This window comes from Oncorhynchus mykiss, chromosome 25, assembly GCF_057628025.1.
Source record: "Oncorhynchus mykiss isolate SJ-2025 chromosome 25, ASM5762802v1, whole genome shotgun sequence".
NCBI lineage: Eukaryota > Metazoa > Chordata > Actinopteri > Salmoniformes > Salmonidae > Oncorhynchus > Oncorhynchus mykiss.
Genome location: NC_143046.1, coordinates 14,090,295 through 14,105,000, shown reverse-complemented (window position 1 = coordinate 14,105,000; position 14,706 = coordinate 14,090,295). Strand labels below are relative to the sequence as shown.

Below are 14,706 nucleotides of genomic sequence, written 5' to 3'. Positions count from 1 at the left end.
CTGTGGTCCTGCACTAATCCTTCATCTACCACTGTGGTCTCTTAAGAGACCTGAACTAACCCTTCATCTACCACTGTGGTCCTGAACTAACCCTTCATCTACCACTGTGGACCTGAACTAACCAGTCATCTACCACTGTGGTCCTGAACTAACCCTTTATCTACCACTGTGGTCCTGAACTAACCCTTCAAATACAACTGTGGACCTGAACTAACCCTTCAACTACCACTGTGGTCCTGACCTAACCCTTCATCTACCACTGTGGTGTCTTAAGAAACCTGACCTAACCCTTCATCTACCACTGTGGACCTGAACTAACCCTTCATCTACCACTGTGGTCATGAAGTAACCTTTCATCTACCACTGTGGTCCTGAAGTAACCTTTCATCTACCACTGTGGTCCTGAACTAACCCTTCATCTACCACTGTGGTCCTGAACTAACCCTTCATCTACCACTGTGGTCCTGAACTAACCCTTCATCTACCACTGTGGTCCTGAACTAACCCTTCATCTACCACTGTGGTATCTTAAGAAACCTGACCTAACCCTTCATCTACCACTGTGGACCTGAACTAACCCTTCATCTACCACTGTGGTCATGAAGTAACCTTTCATCTACCACTGTGGTCCTGAACTAACCCTTCATCTACCACTGTGGTCCTGAACTAACCCTTCATCTACCACTGTGGTCCTGAACTAACCCTTCATCTACCACTGTGGTCCTGAACTAACCCTTCATCTACCACTGTGGACCTGAACTAACCCTTCATCTACCACTGTGGACCTGAACTAACCCTTCATCTACCACTGTGGTCCTGTACTAACCCTTCATCTACCACTGTGGAACTGAACTAACCCTTCATCTACCACTGTGGACCTGAACTAACCCTTCATCTACCACTGTGGTCCTGAACTAACCTTTCATCTACCACTGTGATCCTGAACTAACCCTTCATCTACCACTTTGGTCCTGAACTAACCCTTCATCTACCACTGTGGACCTGAACTAACCCTTCATCTACCACTGTGGTCCTGAACTAACCCTTCATCTACCACTGTGGTCCTGAACTAACCTTTCATCTACCACTGTGGTCCTGAACTAACCCTTCATCTACCACTGTGGTCCTGAACTAACCCTTCATCTACCACTGTGGACCTGAACTAACCTTTCATCTACCACTGTGATCCTGAACTAACCCTTCATCTACCACTGTGGTCCTGAACTAACCCTTCATCTACTACTGTGGACCTGAACTAACCCTTCATCTACCACTGTGGTCCTGAACTAACCTGTCATATAAAACTGTGGACCTGAACTAACCCTTCATCTACCGCTGTGGTCCTGAACTAACCCTTCATCTACCACTGTGGTCCTGAACTAACCCTTCATCTACCACTGTGGACCTGAACTAACCCTTCATCTACCACTGTGGTCCTGTACTAACCCTTCATCTACCACTGTGGAACTGAACTAACCCTTCATCTACCACTGTGGACCTGAACTAACCCTTCATCTACCACTGTGGTCCTGAACTAACCTTTCATCTACCACTGTGATCCTGAACTAACCCTTCATCTACCACTTTGGTCCTGAACTAACCCTTCATCTACCACTGTGGACCTGAACTAACCCTTCATATACCACTGTGGTCCTGAACTAACCCTTCATCTACCACTGTGGTCCTGAACTAACCTTTCATCTACCACTGTGGTCCTGAACTAACCCTTAATCTACCACTGTGGTCCTGAACTAACCCTTCATCTACCACTGTGGTCCTGAACTAACCCTTCATCTACTACTGTGGACCTGAACTAACCCTTCATCTACCACTGTGGTCCTGAACTAACCCGTCATATAAAACTGTGGACCTGAACTAACCCTTCATCTACCACTGTGGTCCTGAACTAACCCTTCATCTACCACTGTGGTCCTGAACTAACCCTTCATCTACCACTGTGGTCCTGAACTAACCCTTCATCTACTACTGTGGACCTGAACTAATCCTTCATCTACAACTGTGGACCTGAACTAACCCTTCATCTACCACTGTGGACTTGAACTAACCCTTCATCTACCACTGTGGTCCTGAACTAACCCTTCATCTACCACTGTTGACCTGAACTAAATCTTAATCTACCACTGTGGACCTGAACTAACCCTTCATCTACAACTGTGGACCTGAACTAACCCTTCATCTACCACTGTGGTCCTGAACTAACCCTTCATCTACCACTGTGGACCTGAACTAACCCTTAATCTACCACTGGGGACCTGAACTATCCCTTCATCTACCACTGTGGTCCTGAACTAACCCTTCAACTACCACTGTGGACCTGAACTAACCCTTCAACTACCACTGTGGACCTGAACTAACCCTTCATCTACCACTGTGGAACTGAACCAACCATTCATCTACCACTCTGGTCCTGAACTAACCCTTCATATACAACTGTGGACCTGAACTAACCCTTCATCTACCACTGTGATCCTGAACTAACCCTTCAACTACCACTGTGGTCCTGAACTAACCCTTCATCTACCACAGTGGTCTATAACTAACCCTTCATCTACCACTGTGGACCTGAACTAACCCTTCATATACAACTGTGGACCTGAACTAACCCTTCATCTACCACTGTGGTCCTGAACTAACCCTTCATCTACCACTGTTGTCCATAACTAACCCTTCACCTACCACTGTGGACCTGAACTAACCCTTCATCTACCACTGTGGACCTGAACTAACCCTTGATCTACCACTGTGGTCCTGAACTAACCCTTCATCTACCACTGTGGTCCTGAACTAACCCTTCAACTACCACTGTGCACCTGAACTAACCCTTCATCTACCACTGTGGACCTGAACTAACCCTTCATCTACCACTGTGGTCCTGAACTATCCCTTAATCTACCACTGTGGACCTGAACTAACCCTTCATCTACCACTGTGGACCTGAACTAACCCTTCATCTACCCCTGTGGACCTGAACTAACCCTTCATCTACCACTGTGGTCCTGAACTAACCCTTCATCTACCACTGTGGACCTGAACTAACCCTTCATCTACCACTGTGGACCTGAACTAAACCTTCATCTACCACTGTGGTCCTGAACTAACCCTTCATCTACCACTGTGGTCCTGAACTAACCCTTCATCTACCACTGTGGACCTGAACTAACCCTTCATCTACAACTGTGGACCTGAACTAACCCTTCATCTACCACTGGGGACCTGAACTAACCTTTCATCTCATCTTATACTTATTTAATCTTCTTTCTGACACAAGCTAAAGTGCACACACACACACACACACACACACACACACACACACACAAACGCACGCACACACACACACACACACACACACACACACACACACACACACACACACACACACACACACACACACACACACACACACACACACACACACACACACACACACACACACACACACACACACACACACACACCGAGGGCTTCTACACTGATAGGAAGACAGGCAGACTAAAGAGCAGGGCTAAACCCCTGCACTATAAACAATTGGCTACAGAAAACATTAATCTAAACAATAAGTCCCAGGTAGGACAACGGCCAGGATAAGACAGGCTAAGTCACTGTACCCATTCTCTTATAGATGGGAGGTTTGTGGTAGATGTTGGGTTCGCCTGAGGCTGGGGAAAGAGAGAGAAGGAGGGAGGGAGAAAGAGAGAACAAGAGAAGGGAGAAGAGTGATGTGAAATATGGAGGAGTGAGGGAGGGAGGGGTAAAATGAGGTAAAGGAAAAGGTACAAAGGGAAGTGCTGTACCGTATCATAGCTACCGTAGCTGATAACGAGAGAGTTTGAGGAAATATAAAAATCGAGGAGGAGCAGAAGTGGAGAAGATGGAAGGATGAGGAGATGAAGAGAAGGCCGCGTCCCAAATGACACCCTATTCCATATATATTGCGCCACTATAAAGAACAGGGGGCCATTTGGAACGCAGTTGAAGTGTAGTCCTACCTGGCACATGGAAATGCTTGGGGGCGTGGTATGTGGTAGAAGAACTAGGCCGTCCCTCCAGCGAGCCGTAATAGGGTGAGCTCCTGCCACTCTCAGAGCCTGCAGCCAGCACTAGCCAATCACAGCAAAGGAAACATGAGCATGAAGAAATCCTTTGTCCTGCCCTCCAGTCCCTCCCAACCAATCATAACCAAAGGCAAAGATGATCAACAGCATCTGCCAGGCAATCACCTGAGCCAATTAGGTGCAGTATGCATTTCAACAGCATTGAGGAAAGGCATACTGCACCACATGAGCACAGGAAGCTAGAAGGAATGTTATAAGTCTCCTTCCCCTTCTGATCACTGCCGTTGACTGCACTAACTGCTGTAAGTGATACGGTGGAAGATCTATCCATTGCTTTTATGGTCAGTAGCCAGAAATGGAAGGAGATTGACAGGAAGAGGAGGAATGTTTGCACAGCTCTTTCAGAAGCTCAACCTGAGGCTAGTCCCTCTTGCTCTTTAATGCATTTGTAAAAAGCGCGACACAAATACGATTTAATTGATTGACTGGTTGATTGATTGGTTGCCTGAATGAGTGCATGTGTGACTCACCGGGGTGTCCATAGTGCTGCGGTGAGCAAGGCATGATGGGAGACATGGCTTGACGGCTGAAGGAGGGAGAGTCCATGTAGCCGGGGCTGGAACACTGTCTCTGTTTCATGTCTACACTGTCATACAGCTTCTAGAGGGAGGGGGAGAGAAATAGAGGGAGACAGAGATAGAGTGATGGGAAAGGGAAAAGAGAGGGAGATATACAGGGAGTCTAACTATCTAACTATAACTAACTATCCACTTATCCAAAGGCAACTGATCGCAGAAATTATTCTTCATTCTGTTGGAAACACGATTAGTAACCTAAAAACAGAGTCCCAGGTGACTGTAAAACAACACGGTTACTAACCTGAGAACAGAGAGTCCCAGGTGACTGTAAAACAACACGGTTACTAACCTGAGAACAGAGTCCCAGGTGACTGTAAAACAACACGGTTACTAACCTGAGAACAGAGTCCCAGGTGACTGTAAAACAACACGGTTACTAACCTGAGAACAGAGTCCCAGGTGACTGTAAAACAACAAGGTTACTAACCTGAGAACAGAGAGTCCCAGGTGACTGTAAAACAACACGGTTACTAACCTGAGAACAGAGTCCGAGGTGACTGTAAAACAACAAGGTTACTAACCTGAGAATAGAGAGTCCCAAGTGACTGAAAAAGAAATACATGAGAAAGAAATAAGGCAGAAGTCATTGTCTGAAGCATAATGGACCATTATCTCAACTGTGGAAATGGATTCAGTTCAGTCTACATTGACATCAAGTTTAGAAATATACAGTATTTGTCAGTGAATTTAGAGAAAGTGTATAAGAAAATAACGTAGGTGTATTTCCTGATAGCTTCATAGCATGTAATACCTCTCCATAGCTGAAGGTCTCTATGTCATCTGAGGAGTATCTGGGGTAGGGCTGGGAGGATGATATGGTAGGATGATTATGTTGCTGGTAGGATGATATGGTAGGACGATTCTGTGGCTGGGAGGATGATATGGTAGGATGATTATGTTGCTGGTAGGATGATATGGTAGGACGATTCTGTGGCTGGTAGGATGATATGGTAGGATGATTCTGTAGCTGGTAGGATGATATGGTAGGATGATTATGTGGCTGATAGGATGATATGTTAGGATGATTCTGTTGCTGGTAGGATGATATGAGGTCCGGTGGCTGGACCTCATATATGGCCTTGACCTTAGGCAGTGCGGCAAAGTCTTAATAGTCTGGCATCACATTCTCCACCCTGGCCTGGGGTGGGACAGGACATGACACACACACACAAACACACACACACACACACACACACACACACGGACACATGCACATACGCACACACGCACACAAAGAAACAACCACACACACACACACACACGCACACGCACACACACACGCACACGCACACACACACACACACACACACGCACACACACACACACGCGCACACACACACACACGCACACACGCACACATGCACACGCACACAAAGAAACAACCACACACACAGGACATGAAAGACATTTACGCATGAAAACCCAATTACATGGATAGCGTGCTGCAGACTGTAGAGCATGCTGACAGTACAAGCCCTACACTGACACAACACACACTGTACAGTGAACATGTGACTGACTGCTGACTATGTACTGCAGGGTCTGACAACTCCCTGAGATGACCTCCAGCTCCACAAAGCAGTGAGAGAGAGAGAGTGAGAGAGAGAGAGAGAGCTTACTCTGTGTTTTGCAATCATCCATCACCCTGAGCAAAAAGGTCATGGATTACGAGGCCAAAGCTCAGAGAACAAACACTGTCTCTACGTGTGTTTATGTGCATGTATGTGTAATCTAATATTTCCAACAGCAGTAGTGACTCTACAGGACAGTTCAGAAAAGACTAGTTGCAGTCCAAACAGAGCACACAGTCACACACACACAGGCTGTGTTCCAACATAACAAGAGGACTTCGGTAGCAGTGTAAGGTGAGGTCAGGTGTCAGGGTTCAGGGGTGAGTGATGAGTGGAGTATGAACCGGTGCCTCCTATCTGTATTGGGCAGGGCCACAGTGACAGTCACAATTATCTCTCCTTCTTCCCAAAGTGTGCACTTGTTCACTTCCCTTCACTGATTTAACATGGTCCATTCACACCTGCACAGTCGTGAAGTGGGCATGACAGTGCCTCTTCCCCCTCAGAAGATTTGGCACGGGCCCTCAGATCCTCAAAGAGTTATACAGCTGCACCGTCGAGAGCATTTTGACTGGCTTTTTCACCGCTTGGTACAGTAAATGCACCGCCCTGGACCGCAAGGCGCTACAGAGGGTGGTGCGGACTGCCCAGTACATCACTGGAGGCCCCAAAAAATTGCCAAAGACTCTATCCTGATGACACTTTACCCTCCTTAGTGTAAATATCTACCTCAATTACCTTGTTATTATCTACCCTGATGCCTAGTCACTTTACCCTCCTTAATGTAAATATCTACCTCAATTACCTTGTTATTATCTAACCTGATGCCTAGTCACTTTACCCTCCTTAATGTAAATATCTACCTCAATTACCTTGTTATTATCTATCCTGATGCCTAGTCACTTTACCCTCCTTAATGTAAATATCTACCTCAATTACCTTGTTATTATCTATCCTGATGTCACTTTACCCTCCTTAATGTAAATATCTACCTCAATTACCTTGTTATTATCTATCCTGATGTCACTTTACCCACTTTACATCTCATGGTAAAGAATACATATAGTATTCATATTATGATAAATAATTCATTTGATTTAATAGTAAATTACATGCGGTAGAGATTTCCTCTAGCCCAGGTTTACACACATCCAAGTGTTCTAGATGGTGAGAAATAGTGAACGAGTGCACACTTCAGGAGAAAATGGATTTGTCCATTGGGTTTTTGTATTCAAAGCTAGTGAGCCCTGAAGGTTGGGTGGAGGTAGAGGAAGATTGGCTAGTGATTGGTTACTCACACAGATGACACGACTGGGAGAGCCAATTGACGAGCCCGGTGGAGAGATGGAGGTCTCTGACAGACGTCTGTGCTGTGGGAAGAAAGAAAAGAAAGACAGGAAGGAGTGTAAGAAAGATAAACATTCCAGATGACGTGGGAAAAGTTTGTATTTTGTATTTATTAAGGATCCCCATTAGTTCTGCCAAGGCAGCAGCTACTCTCCCTGGGGTTTATTATGGATCCCCATTAGTTCTGCCAAGGCAGCAGCTACTCTCCCTGGGGTTTATTAAGGATCCCCATTTAGTTCTGCCAAGGCAGCAGCTACTCTCCCTGGGGTTTATTAAGGATCCCCATTAGTTCTGCCAAGGCAGCAGCTACTCTCCCTGGGGTTTATTATGGATCCCCATTAGTTCTGCCAAGGCAGCAGCTACTCTCCCTGGGGTTTATTAAGGATCCCCATTAGTTCTGCCAAGGCAGCAGCTACTCTCCCTGGGGTTTATTAAGGATCCCCATTAGTTCTGCCAATGCAGCAGCTACTCTCCCTGGGGTTTATTAAGGATCCCCATTAGTTCTGCCAATGCAGCAGCTACTCTCCCTGGGGTTTATTAAGGATCCCCATTAGTTCTGCCAAGGCAGCAGCTACTCTCCCTGGGGTTTATTAAGGATCCCCATTAGTTCTGCCAATGCAGCAGCTACTCTCCCTGGGGTTTATTAAGGATCCCCATTAGTTCTGCCAAGGCATCAGCTACTCTCCCTGGGGTTTATTAAGGATCCCCATTAGTTCTGCCAAGGCAGCAGCTACTCTCCCTGGGGTTTATTAAGGATCCCCATTAGTTCTGCCAAGGCATCAGCTACTCTCCCTGGGGTTTATTAAGGATCCCCATTAGTTCTGCCAAGGCAGCAGCTACTCTCCCTGGGGTTTATTAAGGATCCCCATTAGTTCTGCCAAGGCAGCAGCTACTCTCCCTGGGGTTTATTATGGATCCCCATTAGTTCTGCCAATGCAGCAGCTACTCTCCCTGGGGTTTATTAAGGATCCCCATTAGTTCTGCCAAGGCAGCAGCTACTCTCCCTGGGGTTTATTATGGATCCCCATTAGTTCTGCCAAGGCAGCAGCTACTCTCCCTGGGGTTTATTATGGATCCCCATTAGTTCTGCCAAGGCAGCAGCTACTCTCCCTGGGGTTTATTAAGGATCCCCATTAGTTCTGCCAAGGCAGCAGCTACTCTCCCTGGGGTTTATTAAGGATCCCCATTAGTTCTGCCAAGGCATCAGCTACTCTCCCTGGGGTTTATTATGGATCCCCATTAGTTCCTGTCAAGGCAGCAGCTACTCTTCCTGGGGTTTATTATAGATCCCCATTGGTTCCTGCCAAGGCATCAGCTACTCTCCCTGGGGTTTATTAAGGATCCCCATTAGTTCTGCCAAGGCAGCAGCTACTCTCCCTGGGGTTTATTATGGATCCCCATTAGTTCTGCCAATGCAGCAGCTACTCTCCCTGGGGTTTATTAAGGATCCCCATTAGTTCTGCCAAGGCAGCAGCTACTCTCCCTGGGGTTTATTATGGATCCCCATTAGTTCTGCCAAGGCAGCAGCTACTCTCTCTGGGGTTTATTATGGATCCCCATTAGTTCTGCCAAGGCAGCAGCTACTCTCCCTGGGGTTTATTAAGGATCCCCATTAGTTCTGCCAAGGCAGCAGCTACTCTCCCTGGGGTTTATTAAGGATCCCCATTAGTTCTGCCAAGGCATCAGCTACTCTCCCTGGGGTTTATTATGGATCCCCATTAGTTCCTGTCAAGGCAGCAGCTACTCTTCCTGGGGTTTATTATAGATCCCCATTGGTTCCTGCCAAGGCATCAGCTACTCTCCCTGGGGTTTATTAAGGATCCCCATTAGTTCTGCCAATGCAGCAGCTACTCTCCCTGGGGTTTATTAAGGATCCCCATTAGTTCTGCCAATGCAGCAGCTACTCTCCCTGGGGTTTATTAAGGATCCCCATTAGTTCTGCCAAGGCAGCAGCTACTCTTCCTGGGGTTTATTAAGGATCCCCATAAGTTCTGCCAAGGCAGCAGCTACTCTCCCTGGGGTTTATTAAGGATCCCCATTAGTTCTGCCAAGGCATCAGCTACTCTCCCTGGGGTTTATTATGGATCCCCATTAGTTCTGCCAAGGCATCAGCTACTCTCCCTGGGGTTTATTATGGATCCCCATTAGTTCTGCCAAGGCAGCAGCTACTCTTCCTTTGGATTTGTTATGGATCCCATTAGTTCTGCCAAGGCAGCAGCTACTCTTCCTTTGGATTTAATATGGATCCCATTAGTTCTGCCAAGGCAGCAGCTACTCTCCCTGGGATTTATTATGGATCCCCATTAGTTCTGCCAAGGCAGCACCTACTCTTCCTGGGGTTTATTATGGATCCCCATTAGTTCTTCCAAGGCAGCAGCTACTCTTCCTTTGGATTTAATATGGATCCCATTAGTTCTGCCAAGGCATCAGCTACTCTTCCTGGGGTTTATTATGGATCCCCATTAGTTCTGCCAAGGCATCAGCTACTCTTCCTTTGGATTTAATATGGATCCCATTAGTTCTGCCAAGGCAGCAGCTACTCTTCCTTTGGATTTAATATGGATCCCATTAGTTCTGCCAAGGCAGCAGCTACTCTTCCTTTGGATTTAATATGGATCCCATTAGTTCTGCCAAGGCAGCAGCTACTCTTCCTTTGGATTTAATATGGATCCCATTAGTTCTGCCAAGGCAGCAGCTACTCTTCCTGGGGTCCAAACACATTAAAGCATTTACATTACATACAAAACAAAAAATAAAACATTGTTCCAGTAATGAACAGTGAGAACACAGCAGGAGCTAGAAGGCCTCCTGTCCCTCCTGCCTCTCTGTCCCTCCTGCCTCTCTGTCCCTCCTGCCTCCTGTCCCTCCTGCCTCCTGCCCCTCCTGCCTCCTGTCCCTCCTGCCTCTCTGTCCCTCCTGCCTCCTGTCCCTCCTTTTTCAACAATACATATCTACAAGTAGAGTGATATCTGTGTTTCTGTAGAGTAGAGTGATATCTGTGTTTCTGTTTAGTAGAGTGATATTTGTGTTTCTGTAGAGTAGAGTGATATCTGTGTTTCTGTAGAGTAGAGTGATATCTGTGTTTCTGTAGAGTAGAGTGATATCTGTGTTTCTGTAGAGTAGAGTGATATCTGTGTTTCTGTAGAGTAGAGTGATATCTGTGTTTCTGTAGAGTAGAGTGATATCTGTGTTTCTGTAGAGTAGAGTGATATCTGTGTTTCTGTAGAGTAGAGTGATATCTGTGTTTCTGTTGAGTAGAGTGATATCTGTGTTTCTGTTTAGTAGAGTGATATCTGTGTTTCTGTAGAGTAGAGTGCTATCTGTGTTTCTGTAGAGTAGAGTGATATCTGTGTTTCTGTTGAGTAGAGTGATATCTGTGTTTCTGTAGAGTAGAGTGATATCTGTGTTTCTGTAGAGTAGAGTGATATCTGTGTTTCTGTAGAGTAGAGTGATATCTGTGTTTCTGTAGAGTAGAGTGATATCTGTGTTTCTGTAGAGTAGAGTGATATCTGTGTTTCTGTAGAGTAGAGTGATATCTGTGTTTCTGTAGAGTAGAGTGATATCTGTGTTTCTGTAGAGTAGAGTGATATCTGTGTTTCTGTAGAGTAGAGTGATATGTGTTCCTGTCTCACCCTGATTCTTCTCTCTGATCTGGCTGCTTGCTTACACAAAGGGTGCCACACCTCACCACCTGAGAGAAAGAGAAAGAGAGAGAGAGAGAGAGAGAGAGAGAGAGAGAGAGAGAGAGAGAGAGAGAGAGAGAGACAGAGGGGAGAGGGGGAGAGAGAGAGAGGATAGAGAGAGAGAGAGAGAGAGAGACAGACAGACAGACAGACAGACAGACAGACAGATCATTATTAATTTTATAAATCAGTGATGCTGTTTGTGTGTGTGTGTGTTTGTGTGTGTGTGTGTGTGTGTGTGTGTGTGTGTTACCATGCAGGTACATTTCTTCTCCCTCTGTGAACATCATGTGACAGCGGGCACAGCGGGCACAGGTAGGGTGGTAGTGTTTCCCCCCTGCCTGGACACAGAGAGAGAGAGACCGTAGTGAGACAACATAAACAGTAGAAAGAGCAGGAGCAGGAGAAGAACAGAGCACTAGAGGAGAGAATTAGACTGCTGGAGGAGATGGAGTGTGACAGAGAACAACCAACTAGAAATGTGTCCATCCTCACAAAGAAGCCAGAAGAACAGCCCACTTCAGCTCCTGACCATAGCATCGACACCACAGCAGAAGAGTCCAGCCTGACCATAGCATCGACACCACTGCAGAAGAGTCCAACCTGACCATAGCATCGACACCACAGCAGAAGAGTCCACCCTGACCATAGCATCGACACCACAGCAGAAGAGTCCACCCTGAACATAGCATCAACACCACAGCAGAAGAGTCCACCCTGACCATAGCATCGACACCACAGCAGAAGAGTCCACCCTGAACATAGCATCAACACCACAGCAGAAGAGTCCACCCTGACCATAGCATCGACACCACAGCAGAAGAGTCCACCCTGAACATAGCATCAACACCACAGCAGAAGAGTCCACCCTGAACATAGCATCAACACCACAGCAGAAGAGTCCACCCTGAACATAGCATCAACACCACAGCAGAAGAGTCCACCCTGACCATAGCATCGACACCACAGCAGAAGAGTCCACCCTGACCATAGCATCGACACCACAGCAGAAGAGTCCACCCTGACCATAGCATCGACACGACAGCAGAAGAGTCCACCCTGAACATAGCATCAACACCACAGCAGAAGAGTCCACCCTGACCATAGCATCGAAATCACAGCAGGACAGACAAATGAAGAACCCCAAGCCCAGGGTATCTCACCCCCTCTGAGCAGCCCCCCTGTCAGACACCCTGATGGCCCTCCTGACCACCCCCCACACCCACTGAGGACATACACAAGACACAGACTGTACTCCTTTTGGACTCAAATGGGAAATACAGTGCCTTGCGAAAGTATTCGGCCCCCTTGAATTTTGCGACCTTTTGCCACATTTCAGGCTTCAAACATGTAGATATAAAACTGTATTTTTTTGTGAAGAATCAACAACAAGTGGGACACAATCATGAAGTGGAACGACATTTATTGGATATTTCAAACTTTTTTAACAAATCAAAAACTGAAAAGTGCAAAATTATTCAGCCCCTTTACTTTCAGTGCAGCAAACTCTCTCCAGAAGTTCAGTGAGGATCTCTGAATGATCCAATGTTGACCTACATAACTAATGATGATAAATACAATCCACCTGTGTGTAATCAAGTCTCCGTATAAATGCACCTGCACTGTGATAGTCTCAGAGGTCCGTTAAAAGCGCAGAGAGCATCATGAAGAACAAGGAAGACACCAGGCAGGTCCGAGATACTGTTGTGAAGAAGTTTAAAGCCGGATTTGGATACAAAAAGATTTCCCAAGCTTTAAACATCCCAAGGAGCACTGTGCAAGCGATAATATTGAAATGGAAGGAGTATCAGACCACTGCAAATCTACCAAGACATGGCCGTCCCGCTAAACTTTCAGCTCATACAAGGAATAGACTGATCAGAGATGCAGCCAAGAGGCCCATGATCACTCTGGATGAACTGCAGAGATCTACAGCTGAGGTGGGAGACTCTGTCCATAGGACAACAATCAGTCCTATATTGCACAAATCTGGCCTTTATGGAAGAGTGGCAAGAAGAAAGCCATTTCTTAAAGATATCCATAAAAAGTGTTGTTTAAAGTTTGCCACAAGCCACCTGGGAGACACACCAAACATGTGGAAGAAGGTGCTCTGGTCAGATGAAACCAAAATGGAACTTTGTGGCAACAATGCAAAACTTTATGTTTGGCGTAAAAGCAACACAGCTGAACACACCATCCCCACTGTCAAACATGGTGGTGGCAGCATCATGGTTGGGCTTGCTTTTCGTCAGCAGGGACAGGGAAGATGGGTTAAAATTGATGGGAAGATGGATGGAGCCAAATACAGCACCATTCTGGAAGAAAACCTGATGGAGTCTGCAAAAGACCTGAGACTGGGACGGAGATTTGTCTTCCAACAAGACAATGATCCAAAACATAAAGCAAAATCTACAATGGAATGGTTCAAAAATAAACATATCCAGGTGTTAGAATGGCCAAGTCAAAGTCCAGACCTGAATCCAATCGAGAATCTGTGGAAAGAACTGAAAACTGCTGTTCACAAATGCTCTCCATCCAACCTCACTGAGCTCCAGCTGTTTTGCAAGGAGGAATGGGAAAACATTTCAGTCTCTCGATGTGCAAAACTGATAGAGACATACCCCAAGCGACTTACAGCTGTAATCGCAGCAAAAAGTTACGCTACAAAGTATTAACTTAAGGGGGCTGAATAATTTTGCACGACAATTTTTCAGTTTTTGACTTGTTAAAAAAGTTTGAAATATCCAATAAATGTCGTTCCACTTCATGATTGTGTCCCACTTGTTGTTGATTCTTCACAAAAATATACAGTTTTATATCTTTATGTTTGAAGCCTGAAATGTGGCAAAAGGTCGCAAAGTTCAAGGGGGGCGAATACTTTCGCAAGGCACTGTATATACAAGAAACATTTTGTGTCTAAACTCTGGTGTCCAAACACCCAGCACGACCTAGACCTTCTGTCTGAGGACCAGCTAGATTCACCCAGCCACATAATAATACACACAGGCACAAACGACCTGGGATCACAGCAGGACAGGGTGGCCACAGTTCTCAAGGGAGTGATTGAAAAAGCTTATTCTACTTTCCCCAACACACAACACTACCATGAAAATACTTCCACCCTGCTACCATACAGCGGGTAAATGCAAGTGTTTCCCATGGCTGTGCCTCAAAACCAAATGTTTTCCTGGCCCACCACTCCACTCTGGACTTGAACAGCCTTTATGACCAGGTCCACCTATACAAGGCAGCAGCGCCCATCTTCTCCTTGACGCTAAAAGACATCGCTCTCAAATGCAGCCCTTAACAGAGACGCAACAGATCAATAGACACCCCGCCCAGACCAGCGAGACACTCTCCCAGACCTGCGGAACCCCCCCTGGACCTACACATA

At 46.2% G+C, this 14,706-nt stretch overlaps 1 protein-coding gene across 7 annotated transcripts in view; it reads right to left on the bottom strand.

Annotated features, from left to right (window-relative positions):
* LOC110504625 (actin-binding LIM protein 3) overlaps positions 1–14,706 on the bottom strand; it is an 85,496-nt gene that overhangs the window by 12,307 nt on the left and 58,483 nt on the right. For 2 of the 7 annotated variants that reach the window (XM_090220149.1, XM_090220151.1), the window contains exons 7-13: positions 11,566–11,653; positions 11,262–11,320; positions 7,581–7,652; positions 5,463–5,678; positions 5,233–5,256; positions 4,604–4,733; positions 4,008–4,118 (exon numbers count right to left, since the gene is read on the bottom strand). In XM_090220149.1, coding sequence (XP_090076275.1) covers positions 4,008–4,118; positions 4,604–4,733; positions 5,233–5,256; positions 5,463–5,678; positions 7,581–7,652; positions 11,262–11,320; positions 11,566–11,653 — 700 coding nt within the window. Of the gene's footprint in view, positions 1–3,542; positions 3,678–4,007; positions 4,119–4,603; positions 4,734–5,232; positions 5,257–5,462; positions 5,679–7,580; positions 7,653–11,261; positions 11,321–11,565; positions 11,654–14,706 lie in introns of those variants that run through there. The other 5 variants (XM_090220154.1, XM_090220153.1, XM_090220155.1 and 2 more) reach the window with 4 other exon arrangements.